The 16347-nt window shown below is 44.8% G+C and overlaps 1 protein-coding gene across 3 annotated transcripts in view; it reads right to left on the bottom strand.

Annotated features, from left to right (window-relative positions):
* The window catches only part of LOC120959237 (calbindin-32), a 53665-nt gene that overhangs the window by 10951 nt on the left and 26367 nt on the right, over positions 1 to 16347 (bottom strand). For all 3 annotated transcript variants that reach the window (XM_049610714.1, XM_040382497.2, XM_040382499.2), the window contains 7 exons: positions 9488 to 9716; positions 7089 to 7174; positions 4083 to 4172; positions 1547 to 1633; positions 1333 to 1389; positions 203 to 286; positions 10 to 65 (listed from right to left, as the gene is read on the bottom strand). In XM_049610714.1, coding sequence (XP_049466671.1) covers positions 10 to 65; positions 203 to 286; positions 1333 to 1389; positions 1547 to 1633; positions 4083 to 4172; positions 7089 to 7174; positions 9488 to 9629 — 602 coding nt within the window. In that variant the 5' untranslated portion in view covers positions 9630 to 9716. The remainder of the gene's footprint in view (positions 1 to 9; positions 66 to 202; positions 287 to 1332; positions 1390 to 1546; positions 1634 to 4082; positions 4173 to 7088; positions 7175 to 9487; positions 9717 to 16347) is intronic.

Here is a 16347-nt window from a genome sequence, read left to right on the forward strand (position 1 = left end):
CTCACTCACTTTGCCATCTCCGACAGCTGCAGTCTTCCATCTTTGTTTGCATCGAACACTCGGAGCTGCGGAGAAAATGGAAAATAAAAGTAAACCGTTAACACTCGTCAATGATGTCAAACCGTTTAACTGCACAAACGGTACCACAGGACGGAGCCCCCGTCCACCACCCCAAACCCCAACTCCCCGTTTGGGGACTTACCATTGTATCGGTGTACTCGATCAATTTGTCCTCCGACACGTCGTTTATCTTTTTCGCCTCCTTCAGCAAATCCCGCAGGAAGTTCTGCAACCGCGAGGAAGGGAAGGGATAGAGAAAATAAAAGAGGTGAAAGCCAGTGGTGAGAGCTTGGTACCGCAGTACCGTATTGGTAAAGAGATTATGCTGATTGATGTGGCGCGGGGTTTTTTTTGCTTGGCTTTGTTCGTCTGCTTCTACTGTGGGTGGCGATGTTACAGAGAGATGCAACGGGCGGACGATGCTCTTGGTTGCGGTGGAAGCTAATTAAGACGATGCTGAGAGCCACTTTAAATGTCCTTACGCGAGACAAGCACTGGCACGAGCACGAGCAAAGCCTTTATGGCACGGGGAGCAAATTATGTTTCTAGCTATTTGTCACGGCTGTCAAAGTTTGGCCAACCTCCGCCCCCAAAACCGAAGCTTTCACGAAGCAGTACGCGTACAATAGGCCCACAACAGCCGAACCGAAGCGGAATTTCCGAAAGGGCGTTAAAACGCTACTTTATTAGCTGAATTAACCCGCGAAATTCCCATCCTTTCATCATCGTCCGGCCGATCCGGTAGGCTGGGACGGTTCGCGGGCGGCTTTGACGCGTGCCGAATGCCAGAGGTTGTGGATGGATGCAAAATTAAATTGTTTATTATTGTGTCGCGCGATCGTATCTTGGGTGGGCCATTATCTCCGGGCACCGTGATTTACCGGAGGGAAACGCCACCACGAGCCGATGAGGCTTACCGAAAGAGCGAAGGTTACGGTCAGGGAAAATTAATGGAAAAGGTTTAGATCGAGGCGTTTGATTTACAATTTACGTTCTATTACGGGATGAATAATTTGACGGTTCGTAGTTTGGTCACTTCCCTTTGTAAATTAAGTTCAAAATTTCGCCTAAATGTATGCAGCCCTGTAATGAAGTTCGAACTGAAACGCCTAAATGTAGACTTTTTTTAACACAAAATTTGGCTTTCAATGTGTAATTTCAGCCTAAATTCCATTCCAAAAAGCACCATTTTCATCCAAATTTCGCACAGAAGTTCAACGAATTGTTTTCCATTGTTTTCTCTCCAACAATAGCCGTCAATCCGCTACTCACCTTCAGTTCATCCGCTTCGATGTAACCGCTGTTGTCGGAGTCATACTCGCGCCAGATCTGTCATGAACGTGAAACGTGAAATCGAATCAATTAATGCAATTTTAATTACCTTTTCCCCCACGCACATGCCCTCATCGGCGGTGGCATGCAGTGTTTTTATATCACACTCATCCCATCTCAACTTCCCTTGTCCCCTGCCTTCCCGGTTGCTTACCTTCATAAACTCAACGCTCGATTCTAGCGGATTATCGAACCGAAAGAGCAGCAAAAAGTTCTCCTCCATCGGGAGCAGCTGGGCAAGCTGCAACGAAAACGGACCGGAAGAAGACACACACACACACACTCTGAATGACTAACTGCTGATAATATATTGCATCATAAAATTATCACGCTTGATGATATCGGGGAAAATAAAACGATTAACTTTTATCGCACACCCTGCACAGTGCGCATTCCGAGGAGCTGTGTCATGGCTATGGCAAAGGATGGTGGTGAGCAAATCGTTTAAAATTCAATTCCCCGTTCGTGATCCGTTCGCGGCAGCAGATGGTATCATCACTCTCTCCCTCTCTCTGCCGCTAGTTGGCAAAAACTTGCCACTGCCAAGTGTGCCATTGCCTTTCTGGTTATATTGCTCCGCGTTGACCTCATTTCAGCGCACTAATTCCTTTGCCGAGTGATGATAATTAAGCTACAATTAGTTTCATAACGATCAATTCAATGGTTATTCCGCTCGATTCGCTCCAAACACAATGAGCAAATGGAATCATGCTTCGCAGGGTGTCAGAGATATCCCTTGGCTGCTTGTAAGTGGACCACATACAAGCCTTAAGAAGCCAGTTCCAAGAAACAATAATCCAAGAATGGAAGATAGGAAGGAGCAAAACTCTTGGAAATGGAGAAAAAGAATATCCAAATGCTTTCCTCATTGTTGCGCGGTAATGGCATAGAAATGGGTGTTTTTTGCTCTTGTATGGCGCAATTTGTGATGGTTTTGATGGCCATAACTTTCCGAAGCAAGCATGAATTTTCGCAGAATAAAAGTGCGTATGATGAATGGTGGGAAATTCAGCAAAAACAGAAGGACATTAATGAGAACATTTTTCGTGTTATTTTGTTTGATATGTCGGACAAACAGGAAAGATACTCATGAGATAGTACATAAATTGAAAAATATGTAGAATTCAAACTCCACACGAAAACACAAGTTCAGCAAAGTCCGATTGATTTGATATTTCATCTGCAACATTAGAATGAGTTGATATATGTGTTTTATTTGTCAACAGACTCTGAAGAAGTCCCTGATATCTTTTGACCATTTGCCCAGTATTTCGCTCAAAAGTGATCGGCGACTGCCAAAGCAAGGAGCGCTCGAAACATCCTGCCTATCGGACAATGGAAAACTCGGCAAGAAAAGGCAAATGCGAAGGAATCTGCCTATGCTCGTAGCTATAAATAGACTCAAGCTATACCAGTGGAACGAGTCTGGTCATGCTTTTCGCATTTTCCCCTATCCCGGGACAGCACACTCATGCAGGCACACAAAATCAACCCGAATCAGCCCTACTTTTCTTTCCATTCCGACACTTTCCGACGGCGCGTTACGAGGCGGCGAGGTAGCCAAAAAACCTGCAAAGGATGGATTTATGGTAAAATGATTTTGAATACATTTCGGTGCCGGTGGAATGGTGGAAAGCGCAAAGCGAAGCAGTTGAAGGCGCAGCATGATGCTCACACAATTTTTGCCAACTATCGTCGCGAAACGTGCGCTGCATACCAAGTGGGCGACTATAGAGTGGGCGTTAGGGTTTGGCAAGGAGCGGACCGAACTGCGGTCCAGCAACACCAGTGTGTCGGAGCCGGGGGGGGGGGGGCTCTGGTGCTTATGGGCAATTTGCCAAATGAGGATTTCGTCCACGGCGCGTGATGGGGCTTTGATCCGCATGGAAATTGTGCTGAGTGGACGAATATTTTAACGCGAAAACGCGGTCCGGGGCCCAAGTGGATGCAGTTTTTGTAGAAAGCGTTTGGGCTTAAGGGCTAGCGCGCTGCGAGCTGTGATTGCGTTGCAGTTTAGCGATGGGAAAGATCAAGCGAGTCTGAAGGAATATGCAATGGAATGAATTTCAATGCGAAAGATATTCAGCTCAATGTTTTCAGCTGTATCTTCAATTTTACACAACAAAAACAACAGAATTGGAGTTTTACATGTTAGAGGAGTTTTAGCTGTTCATAGTCTATAGTCTTTCATAGCTGTGAAGTTGGATATCTAAGAACAGAGAAGGATCAGAAAATCCTGAGGACACTAAACATTTGTGCAAGGAGAATGTGCTCGTTAGTTCTTGGGCAGGTTTGGGATTGGACAAACCTCTTCAAGATGTCGTCCAGAATCATTTTAATGATATGCATTGACTTTTTGAAGTTACTCTATTGTTTCTTCTCTGACATTCAACAAACAACATATACCTGTGTCTAGACAAATATGTTTAAGATTTGGACATAGTTCTTCGCTGTTCGTCATCTCTAGTGTTAGGTCCAAATCGCTCAGGGAGTGAATACAAATGTGAAATCAGTGAAATGAAATCTTTGAAATTCAACAAACAAAGGATGTTCTGTCTGACAATCCTTGTCTGCGACCGATATCTTGGTATCATTCAAATTACTCGGTGCAATTTGAGCCTTTCATTGGCGATGCTATACCTAAAGGATGCAAATTTATCGATTGCTGAATGCCCGACTACGCTACTCACCTCTCTGATGTCAATCTTGCCGTCCTGATTATCGTCGTACGCTTCCATGAAGCATGACTTCAGCTCTACCAGCATCTCGTCGGTAAGGGACTGTCGTCGTTGCCAGATCGGATGATGCACCGGGAATGAAAACGGACACATTTCAATACGATTGTCAAACCAAACGCTATTACGCAGCTAAAAAAATAACGGAAGCATATGTCACACCGAAGCAATGCGCTACATTCTCGCTAGTAGATCTAGTATCATGATGGTTAGTCATCTGTTAGCTAACGTTTAGAATGAGTTTTTCCCCAAAGAAAGGACACAAAACAAAACGATCCTAAAATCGATCCAATCCAATTCAGTGCAAATAATTTGGAGATGCAAGAGATGCGGGTGAGCTTTCTGCCGCGGGAAAAACTGTTTGCCCAGGAGAACAGTGTGACCATATAAAACACAGTGCTGAGGGGGGGAGGGTTGTGAGAGTGCTTCGCTGGACCAGCAAGAGTGATGTGATTTGTAATTACATGGCAGAAGTTGGTGAAGCTTAATAATAAATAATAAACATCTTATCAGCATCGAGGAAAGTCATTCCATGTGTTATAAAAAAAGCACTGAAAATGCTAATGAGACGAAAAAAGAAACAAAAATAATGTATTTAAATGTATCATAAATCTAGCAAACAAAAAAAAGAAACAACCCAACAAAAAAGCACTAAATCTCAATTAAAGCGACAAATTTTAACATTTATTACCACCGCCCAAACGGCGCACGTGATAAAACGTGGGCCTCACCACACTGGCAGGGCAAATATTCATGAGCGATGTGGAGCAAATGATTTAAAGCTCGGTCAACGTGTGTCCTCGGCTCGTAACGGTCAACCTATAAATCAGTTGAGCGCATTCCGGCTGTACGAGCACTGAGCGAAAAAGATATCTACATTTGCCTTAAAATGTGTACAGCACTGCGGGAGAAGCAGCTGCGCGTCTAGGCACTTTTGGTTCAAAAAAGTGGGTTTGATATGTCCCAAAAGCTGAGTGGAAAATTACGGACCCTTTCATTCAATATCGGCAGCTTCGCTCGTTATTGCGTGAAATTTATGTTTTATCGTGGGCGCAGCAAACCAAAACCAAACAAGCAAAAAAACCCCTCTATCAAATTGCGTGCTGAGTGAAATTTCAATCATCTTCACCTGACTTGACGATACCTCGTTGGGGCTAACAGAATAGAAATGGGGCAGAGGGGGGAGTGGACAAAATTATTTATATTGCCCCTTCCAAAAAAAAAAAGCCCACGTACAACAGCAAGCGCACGATCGTTTTTAGTGTCCACGTTTTTCGTAAGAAGTTTTCATTTTAACAGCGGGGAAAATGGTTTTCTACTCCTATTTAAAATCGCCCCAACAAATCGTCTCAAAGGCAAGAGCTTTCACCGCTGAGTGATGAAAAATTAATCTAGACAACGGCCAAAAAAACGCGACGTTATTAAAAGCGCACTGTGTGCGCGGGTGGAAAGCGGGTGGGAAAAGCACGGAATCGATGGTGCACGAAATTATGAAGGACGCAGGCAAAAGGGAAAGGGCACCACCGGAATCAATTGCGACGCTGGACACACCGACATTGGAAGCGCGTGGGCACGTGGACAAGCGCGGACGTGCATGGCAGGTGCGCAGCAGGTTGGTCGTTGGGGCTGTGTGAGGGCAACATTTCTAAAGCGATTGCTTTCGCTGTTGCTTTCTTTTCTATTTTCCTTGCCGCAAAGTGTCGGTAAAAATTTAATCATAAAAATCGCTACCAGAACGAACGAATTTCGTCCACCATTTGCTATTGTCTGAAAGCAATCAAGCGATGATTGTAGGTGGGGAGGGAGGAGGAGGGAATTTATCGAGAAGGTGAAACTATTAACAGTCTGGTAGGGTGGTAGGAAGGGGGAGGGTGCTGCAGCCATCCATCCTGATCCCTTTGTTCAGCTCGTTTAAGTTTGACATTGTTTTGGAAAGCGGAAAACGGTTCAACGGTGTCAAGCAATCAATCTTGAGAATTGAGTTGTGGAAATTGGACTCGTTTGCTTTGGAGGTCGTGAACAATGGTATGTTTTGTTGAGAAAGGCTAGGATATTAATTTCGAAATCTTTGCAAAACTTTTTCAAGACGATTCACAGTCTAATCTAGATCGTACTCGCAGCTGCTCGAAAGGTTTCTATTATTAAAGGTGTCAATAGCAGGGGAATTGAGTGACCTTTCTCAACCTCGTCCTAAATAAAGGTAGGCAAATCTAGGTAAATCTAGCTGTATATTTCACATCTTTTGTACATTTGGTTGTTTGGAAGTATTGGAAAACAGTGCAAAAGATCTCAAAATCAAAATTTTCACAAATGTTCCGTTTTTTCCGCAGTACAGGAGGTTAACGTTACTATTCTGTCAGGACGTAGGAATTTGTAAGTATGTTTGTTAGTGGAATGTAGCTATTTTGTCCCAAGCTCTACCACAAATCAGTCTCACACGTATACACACACACTCTAACTAAAGGCATTGACTACATACTAACCACTTTTTGCTGAAGAAACCCAAAAGTAAACAAAATGGTAACAACACGCAGAAACGGAATAATGAACCGAGAACCGAAACGGAAAACAGGAGAAAGAAAAAAAAGGAACAAGAAAACAAAACCACATCAGTGAGTTGCTCAATGGACTTGAGATATTGGATACGACTGGTGGTGACGGTGGTCGGTTGGTTGGTGGGCTGGAAGGGACGACACCAGAGCACAGGATTGATTCACGGCAACCAACCAGCGTGATGCCGAAGGGGAAACTCTTTCAGAACAAACACACACACACACACACACACACACACACACAACACCCACAGCATAGTTTCACAGACACACACACACATTCTTTCACATACAAACGAACGCGCTCACAGTTTTGGACAACGAGAAGAGATATACGAGAAATGGAAGGCAACGTTTCAAGATCGAAAGAAAGTGCACCGGTCGGTGAAAATAAGTTGGCGGAACTTACCTCCGGGCTGATGTCGGTTGCGTTGGCGCTCGAGACGAACTCCTTGAGAAATCCGTCCAGCTCGGATCCTTCGATGTAGCCGTTCCCTGCGTAGCGCGAGACCGAGGGGAAGAAGAAGATAAAGATTGCAATATAGACGGTAATTGAAATGTATTGCAAAAACACACAAGTGTTTATTTATCCGACCGTGGAACGGCAGCACAAGGGCCAGTAGTACTACAGTGAGGGATTTTTCTCAAGTGGATTAAGCTAAGCCGTCGTAGAAAATGATAGCAATATGTTGAAAGAATATTAAATATTTATCTTTACAGCAGCTTTCGTTGAACATACTTTCCACAAAGTGATGTAGAAAACTTTATCTTGTACTTCCAATATTTCTTCTTCGAAAAGCATTTCAGAGCTTTTACTGATACAAATAAAAGCACACAAAAAGTAGCGTTATAACTGTATACACAGGAACCTGAAGCAACAAGGATTAATGTCAATAATGTCCAGCTGTTTGCTATCAACTCTGTAAAGCACATTTCGAATGCGATCCGGCTTAAAATTTAAGTCGACAGGCAACGTTCGCCCTTCCCTAATTAGCACGTACCGTACACGATGTGCCATCATTAACAAAGTTTTTCGGGTTTAATAGTACGATCATTCGAAACCAAACCAGTTACGTGACAAACTGTTGCGACTCGCACAAAACTCTACGATTCGGTATAAATACCGCCGGTGTACCGCTTACACACGCTTACAAGCTGTAATCATTTTACGGTTCCACAGAAAAAGGACTCAACGGCGGCATTACGTACTTTTATCATCGTTTGTCTGTATCGTGTGTGTGTGTGTGTGTGTGCTTGTGAATGCGCTCGTATCGATGCTCGTTTACGAGACTTTAATGAAGCTTTGGTTTCAGGCTTTGCTTTCAGCACAGTTTTGACTGTGCTGCTTGCTGAATTGTTAATTACAGCAACCTTTGAGCGATGCGGCTTCCTGGCTTTTAGCTCAATGTGGGAGATGGAAAGAGATGTGGGGGAGGGTTTGGGAGTTCTAATGAACAGCGAGTTTTAATTAATTTATAAATCATCAACATCATGAAAAGCGGTTGGCGGACGCCCATTGCTGTTTGCACCAAAATGCCACTCAAGCTAGCTACAGATCGGATGTTTACGCGGCTGATTGGAATTAGACATATCAGTGGCAATATGTTTCCCCCAGAAAGCGCAAAACGGGGAAGAAAATCATCATGTGTAAACAAACATCATCAACGACAACAATGAGGTAGAGATCTATAAAAAAGTTCCATCATTGAGCGACGCTTCATTTAGCACACTGGGCGGACGATAAAACTTTCTTGCCTCCCCAAAAATGAACTGAACACACATTCTAAACCGACCGGAAGGGGCTTTAATAAAAAAAGGCCGGAAAACACACACACACATCGGACAGAAATCGGACCAATAAATTTGATTAGATATGCAGTTCGGAAGGCACGGCGGCGCCAAAAGTTTCACCACAGCCCCAAAGCTCTACCATCCCAAGGTTCGCAATAAAACTTCTGCCACAGCGCGGCAGACAACAAACACACCGCCACCAATATTAAGGTGGGCTAGAGAGCTTTATTGCGATAGCCATTTCGACTGTTGTGTGGAGAGGGAGAAGTTGGCAAAAAAAAACGACACCAAAACACCGGGCATGAGATATAAAAATTCTTGGAAGATCGTCCGTCGAAGGTACCGGCACAATAAAAGTCAGGCGCAAAAAAAAAAGCGAAGATGCCTAGCGGGCTATCGTGAGGACTGTTGGTGTGCTGTTTTGCCTTTGCTCCCTGCCAAAGTGACAGGCCATTGCTTTGCGTTTGTTTTTGCACCTCCATTTGCTTCCCATATTTCCAATGCCAACAAATCTGCTCCACACTAAAATGAGAGATCGGTGCTCGGTGGTAAAAAAGCATACCTTCTAAATGCCAAATGTGGCATCGAAATCTTAAAAAGTTATACCGTGCGAAGAATGTAGACGCAAAGAAAGAATCATAAAATAAATACCCTTCCCGTGGGTTACCACCTCCAGCCGCGAGACCTTGAAGACGCTGGGTGTGCTCTGGGTGTTAGCAAAACAGTTTTGAAATGATACATTGGATTCAATTGAAATCGACAGACACCGGAGGACGAAAACCACGCACAAAGCGGAAGTAGCAATAAAAAATTATGCCGTGTAAGCAAATCTGCAGGCGCCTCGATTCCTTGGGCGAAACACGCCCCATAACAAAAAGAAAAATCGCCCCCGGCAGTACCTAAAGCTATCTTGAGATCTGTTTCACTTCCGAAAGAAAAGTTTATGAGTTGTTATTTTCGTGCAAAAGGCGTGCCAACTCTCCCCCTGAGGGAGGGTGCGACACGCCGTACACTCACCATCGCGATCGTAATGACTCCAGACGTCCATGAACTGGTTGGCGGACAGCTTCTTCAGCTCGCGCGACTCCGGATCCCGGTACTGGCGCATAAAGTTCTGTGCCTTCTCCAGATGTACCTTGCTGTTGGCCGATTGCTCCATTGTGTTCGGTTCAGCAAGGGGTGAATCAGCAGCAATAGGGAAGAAAAAACGGATGTATGCCGGCTGCTCTCCGATGCCGCAAGTCGTCTGCAAGTGCGATAAAGAGAACGGGTGTATGAGTGACGTCTCGAGTTGATGCTGAGAGAGATGAACGAGGCGAAGGAGAGGAGCTAAAGGTCTTGCTCGAACAGCACCGAAACATAACTCAGAACAGATTGACCAGGTCCGGTGGCGACCCGACGGGTAGTATAGGACGGTTCTTATGAAGCGTGTAACGCATTGTGGAGTTGCTCTTGTGGATACGGATCGATGCGTCCCGGGGGTCGAAAACATGCGTTCCCCAATGGGTATGACAGCTACAACACCGAGAAAGGAGGGACAAGAGGTAACCAGCTCGAGACCAGAAGCAAAACCAAACATCTTGACAAGGAGCTCCCTTCGTCAAGATATTGATTCTTGGGAAGGATTTAAGCTCTGACAGCGTGGGGATGGAACAGCAGAAGGAAGGCAACAGGACAGGCGAACACACTCGTCTGTAACCCCTGCTTACGGTTGGTTCGGAAGCCGGTTGAGTAAACATGCCAGACAGCACTTGTTGCGAAAACTCGCCGCAAGCTTTTACTACTGTTTTACAGATTGTTTTTCAAAAACCCTCTCTCCCTTTGTCTGCGCCGACCCGCCGCAACCGAGAACTACTCTCGTGTTGCTCGTATCTCGAAAGCAAAATGACCGCAGGCAACGAACCGTACCGCGTACGCAAGATATACGCGCCGCTCTGGAAGGCTCCGGCTCTCCGATAGCTTGTAATTTGATTTCCGATGTTATTGTACACATCTTGAGATGGTTTCGAGGTGGGTGCTTTTTAACCTAACCGCGTTGGCGGGTGGTGCTAGTTTTGATAGCGATGCATAAATTACATTAGCTTTTGTGTTGCTGTTTTGTGTTGCTTGCAAATACACATGTTACGCCTTTAGGGGGGAACTGAAGATGGCAACATTGTTTGAGAAGTTTAACAAATGGTTCTGCGATGTTTGTTTGTGTAGGGTTTCATTTGTTGGGATATCGCTTACGAGACCATAATCACCATAACAGCAATAGATACCAAATTGAACCAATTGGTCTTAGATGGAACTATATAGCAAAATGAAAATAATGATATCTTTAAGCTAAAGGCATCATAAACACAATTAATTATCCCATATTTAAATGTATCAAATAACGCTACCAAAAAGAACGTAACATAAAAAATACATAAAATGTTTAAAATAAGCCAACAATTATGCATTAAATAAGCTTTTTTCTAGGCTTTATACCATTTCATTCCTAACCTACAAAACACTACCACAGCAATTTTTCCTGCCACCGAAAAAGTGCTTACAAATGCAATCCTAACCTCGAAACCTCCTCTCATCTAGGAGGAAGTTTTTAGTGTTGTAATCCGACAAAAAACTTTTCGCCCATCCTCTCATTCTCTACCTTTCCACCCCAAAATTGTCAGCACCCAGGGCGGTAGAAGTGCCATAAAATATTCACACTTTGACTCAATTATCTCGAGCTAAACGCTAATCCGAAAGGACAAACGTTGCAACTTGAGACCGAGGAGTGTGTGCTGTCGACCGCAACCACCGCACACAGCACCACCGGCGCAAGCGAGATTATGTAATTGATGGGTCCACTTACGGTGATGAAGCAACATGCTCTTCTTCATGCACTACTTGTGTGTGTGTGTGTGTGTGTGTGTCAGGCATGATATAATTAGTTGCACCCTAGAGCAACCGAACTTGAACCACGCAAGCGGATCCACCCCGGGCATCGTTCAGGGGAGTGGTGTGTTCCAGTGCCACAGTGATGCATGATGGAAAAGATTCCAGCTTTGGGAGCATCCCGAGCGGAAGTGAGAAAAGAACAACTGTTAGAATGTTCGGTGTAATGTTGCAGGTTAGGATAGAGTTTGGCAGGGCACCATGGCGTTGACGCTTGCGTTTCCTGGAACTGAGTGGCTGGCGAAAACCACGAACCAATCTTGGCGGAGAAACTTTCGATTAGCTTGCCGTGTACTCCGGGGTCGAATAGATTAAATGCGCCCGGCATAGTTCGCTCCAAGCTGTGTGGCTTAAGTGAATTTATGCTGGAGAGATTTAGTACGCCTGTCCGATCGTGTAAGTGCATTTATGAGAGGTATTTAGTAGGTGTCTGTTGCTGCAAGATACTTGGCAAGTAACGGAAGGAAGTTATAATAAGAACAAATGGTATGAACTTAGCAACAGGGCATAATTACATGGAACCATCAAACACCGAAGTGAAGAATGAACAAGATAAAGCCTATTAAGAATCGCTTTTTATAGGAAAGATATTGGAATGATTATAATAATAACCCTACAAGTAAGAATAATTACATTGTTTGTGCTTGAAATCCGATATGAAAGACAAACGAGTAAAGAAAACATGAACATCCATAACTACAAAGACAAATTCCAACTGTCATGGAATTAGTACAAACTTTGCGCTTCGCATTGAAAGCTTTCTTCTGTAACTTTTCCTTCATCCTCCCAGAGTTCACCTCCACCTACCCAATGCACAGTGAGTACACGGTTACAACACGTCTTAACTTCACCCGGACAATTCGGTCTGTTCCGCTGCCAATGTGCTAACCACCGCAACCGGGAAAGGCAACGGCATATTTCACGGATGGGTGTCGCATGCCAGCACAAAAACACACCGTTGTGGCGCACACCGAACCTCGCATCCCCGGGCAAAAGTGGTTCCGGGCCAATCGAAACGTTGCTTCCGGTAATTGAAACCGAGCGTATCGGGATCCTTCCTCAACCGAAACCGAACCGAGCGAGCATGTGTGGCGCAGTAAACTTATACCACGGGGTGTCAGGTTGACTACACATGACCACGACCACCAGCCGCGGTACATGTGTGCGGTACACCTTCGTTAAGTGCACCCGAAGTAAGTAAAAGAGCGGCGAAACTTTTCTAATTACGGCAGTCACCGGGGTTACAAAGAGAGAGAGAACGGAGAGAGAGAGAGAGAGCAGGAGCAAAGTTTTCGGTTTCAGAGCCGCGCTTGGTAAAGGTACACCTTCGTTATCACCTGTGCAGAACGGTTTCGATACGTTTAGCACGGTTGATGTACTTTTGGAAGGCAAAAAATGACAAACACAGTGTATGGAAAACGTTTGGAGCTTCAGGAATGAAGAAATTAATACGGAGATGTTTCTCAAAAACTTCGGAAGAGTCAATTATAGTTCACATGCTGTAGAACTTTTTAGAGCATGTTTTACAGCATGCTTCGTAAATCTGATTCTGAAGATTCTCCTAGTCGAATGCGAGATTCATGACTCTCAAAAGTGGTAAATATCTAAAGGATTGAAAGATATTACCGAACCGGTTTCTAAGATTCAGATATCGTGATTCGGATGACTCTTCAACAGTCGCGTGGAAGAATGTTCTCAAAAGTTCCTTTAAATTAAAAGTAGACTACTTACTCGACCTTTTCCTGAGCGTCCCAAACAGACACAAGCGACAACTCAAACAGAAAACAAGAACAATGTTAATCTTATTGCCATCAATGCCATCGAAATTCCTTCGTACTTTCACTTCATGAAAACCATCGACCCCGCTGCTCGACGACAGGCGACCACACATTGGAATGTTACTTTACCGAGAAAAGAAAGATGTTTCCACGGTTAAGTGGTACCGAGGGCGGTAAAAAGGACAACGGTACCGGATGGTTTGATGTAGTCTCCGCCGTAGTAGCGTGTCAGCCGAGCGACCATTTCGATTTCTCCGAACCATCGGGAGGCGGTGGAATGAAAGCAATGTCGTAATGTCATGTCGAAGGTTACACCCGTACGACGGTCTAGCAGCACCACCACCAAGAGCATTGGCACACTAAAGGACAGCACCAGTTCGCCCTCGTTTCAAACGGACGATAATATTCGTTCCTCTGTCTTCGCAAACGACATCGTGGTCCCGGTGAGCGTTACTTTGCTTCCGGTCGGATGTTGGTGAAATTGGTTGGTGCAAAAGCCAGCAGAAGCAGACGCAGCAACCCTTTGGCCAACGCCAACGAACGAATGCAATTTCTTGCGTCCCAAGGGGCAACCAGAGCTCCCACCAGCACTCGAAGCTCCGTCCCGCCCGAAAGCTTGGGATTTGAAACCATCTAACGAGCTTTAATCCGACGGCATCCCTTTTGGGTATGGTTCTGGTGGCTGCTATCCTTCCTTTGCTATCTAACGCTTCATCGAATTGCGAATCGAAATTGTAACATCCCACTCGCGTGTCATTGCCCTCACCGTCCTCGACACAGCCATCGTCGTGTGCTTTTGATTTGCTTCAGTTTCAATTTATATTGACTTCCTGAGGCCATGCGGCCGACGAAGCTGAGGTTTTATACGGTGTGGATTCGGTCAAAAGGGCTGGTTCTACATTTCTGCAGTTGACGCATGAAGAGAGCGGCCCCTGTTCTGCGTCAGGAGGATTAGCGGGTGGGATTTGAATGGGTTCAACCAACCTAGGGGGTCCTGTGTGTCTTCTTCATTCGAGAGGGCACGCTCGAACCGTCACACCATTGTGCGATAAGTTGTGTGAAAGGATTTTTGTGGGAGGATTTTTCAGCAAAAGTGCCTTGTGATGGAGGAAATATCGTATTCATTTTTGCCAGATTTATTTGGGGAAAATAATATAATCTAATAGTTTTCTCCAATATTCTTTTTAAATCCAACGCCTAAATTCGTTTTGAAAGAATTTAAAAGAGGCATTCATTTCAAGTCGCACGAATGATCGTAAATCGATATCATTTCCCGGAAGCGAACGACCCAATATTTAGTGCCTTTTTATGCGACTGAGTCCATTATGCAAAGCAGCAAATCAACGATGCACAGAGGCGAAACTCTTTCTCTGCCGTATGGAAAAGTGCGAAACGTGTTTCCATTTGCGAAGGACATTAAGTTGATTTGGTCATTTCCTGGCTTTATTCTGCCACACACTCTTTCTTGCTCTCTCTCTTTCTCTCGCTCGCTTTATCTTCCTTTTCCAAACAGCCTGCTGTGCGCCGTGTAGTTATGCAAAACAGCTCAAACGATAAATGACACCCGATTGCATCTCAATCTCCGGGTGTGCGCGCAGAGGCATGAAAAATGCACTCCTCGGAGCCAAGGCTTTCGAGTTCCGTTTTTCCAAACACCGTTCAGGTACCGATTGAGCAGTACACCGGCACCGATGTGATGCTTGATGCTAGAGATATGACGCTCGCCCTGGCTCATGCTAATCTGCACTATCGTATCAACACGGACCACGCATAGCACACCCGCATAATTCATTCCGTTTTCGCCCTGACACTCACTGTGGATGGAGGAGGGTGAAGCAAATAACGAACAAGAAACTGAGCTGCATTTCAATATTGCAAGCAAAGTGGGTGCAATAATTCTCGAGCTAGCGAGCGAGACTTATTTCCCTCTCAATCTATTGGGAAATAATATCGCACTCGTTCAACGAAGAAAAGTGGGAAAAGCAAAAACTCGTCGTTTAGAAAGATTTGCTGCAGCAGTGGTGCAATTGCAGTTTAACAGGAAACGTTGCATATTGACACAGAAAGACGCAGATTTCAGGATTTTTGGTAAAATCGAAAAGAGAATTCAAATTTGAAAAAAGGCAGAAATTTATATCAAGATTTGTACAAAAACATGCTGCTTCCTATACCTAAAATATCAACAATATCGTACTTGTTCAAAAGCTTCAAAATATCATACTCTCTTTGCCAGTTGTGAAAAGCTCCGTGCCAACTGTTAACCAACCGTGCGCATACTAAACTGCTTTTGCCGCATTGTGTGGTTATGTTCGCCGAGGTATGCACACGGACATATCCCTGTGCCGCATGGAGCGTTCCCATGAGAAGCGACACTCAAACTGGGAAGAGCGAGGAAGCACCCACGATGATCATGATATTGTATTTGCCCCAACCGACTGCAGCTGCAGCTGCGAGTGACTGGAACGAAGCCGTACACCGGACTCCGGGCTTTTGGCATGAGTTATGTTTTGCTAAAACTGCTAGCGACGTTTCGATTCCGCTTGATAAAGCCCATGCAACGATCCGATTGTTCGCTGGCTGAGCTGAGCAAATGGCACAACAATACGTGGAACGCTCTGATCTCGCACACAAACAAACGGACCGATGGGGCCGGCTCGAAGGAAGCGAGGTGAAGCTTGCGAAAAAGCCTGGCATTAGCTTCGTACTTCGAGCTATGATTTGTGCGTCCCATTGTGGACCACAGTCTGCAACTGCATGTTCGGTATCGATGTAAGGGGCAATAAAACATGCCATGTATACGCGTCGCTCGAACAATTGAATTGTCACCCGAGGGGGGGTGGGGGCGGTTGGTTGAAGCTACGTGCAGAGATTGTGAACGGAAAGCTTCCGGGAAAGTTATCCGTTGGATTATGGGACTGTACTGGGGTAACGATTTGCGGTGTAAGTCGTGCCAAATTAACAGGTTTGAATTTCAAGCATTAGACGCTGTGGATGACGCTTCTACACTTGCACATTTTGTATCTAAACCTGTAAGAGATGACTATACTTTAATGCTCAGTGCTGACGTTTTCATTCACAGAAATCAAACCAGAGTGAAGATATGAACGACAATATAATTAAAGAATTTAAATAGAGTAATTTGAAGTCCTAATGTACTGTTAGGACCTAAAGATATAA

The sequence above is a fragment of the Anopheles coluzzii genome, chromosome 3 (genome assembly GCF_943734685.1).
Source record: "Anopheles coluzzii chromosome 3, AcolN3, whole genome shotgun sequence".
In the NCBI taxonomy this organism is placed as follows: Eukaryota; Metazoa; Arthropoda; class Insecta; order Diptera; family Culicidae; genus Anopheles; species Anopheles coluzzii.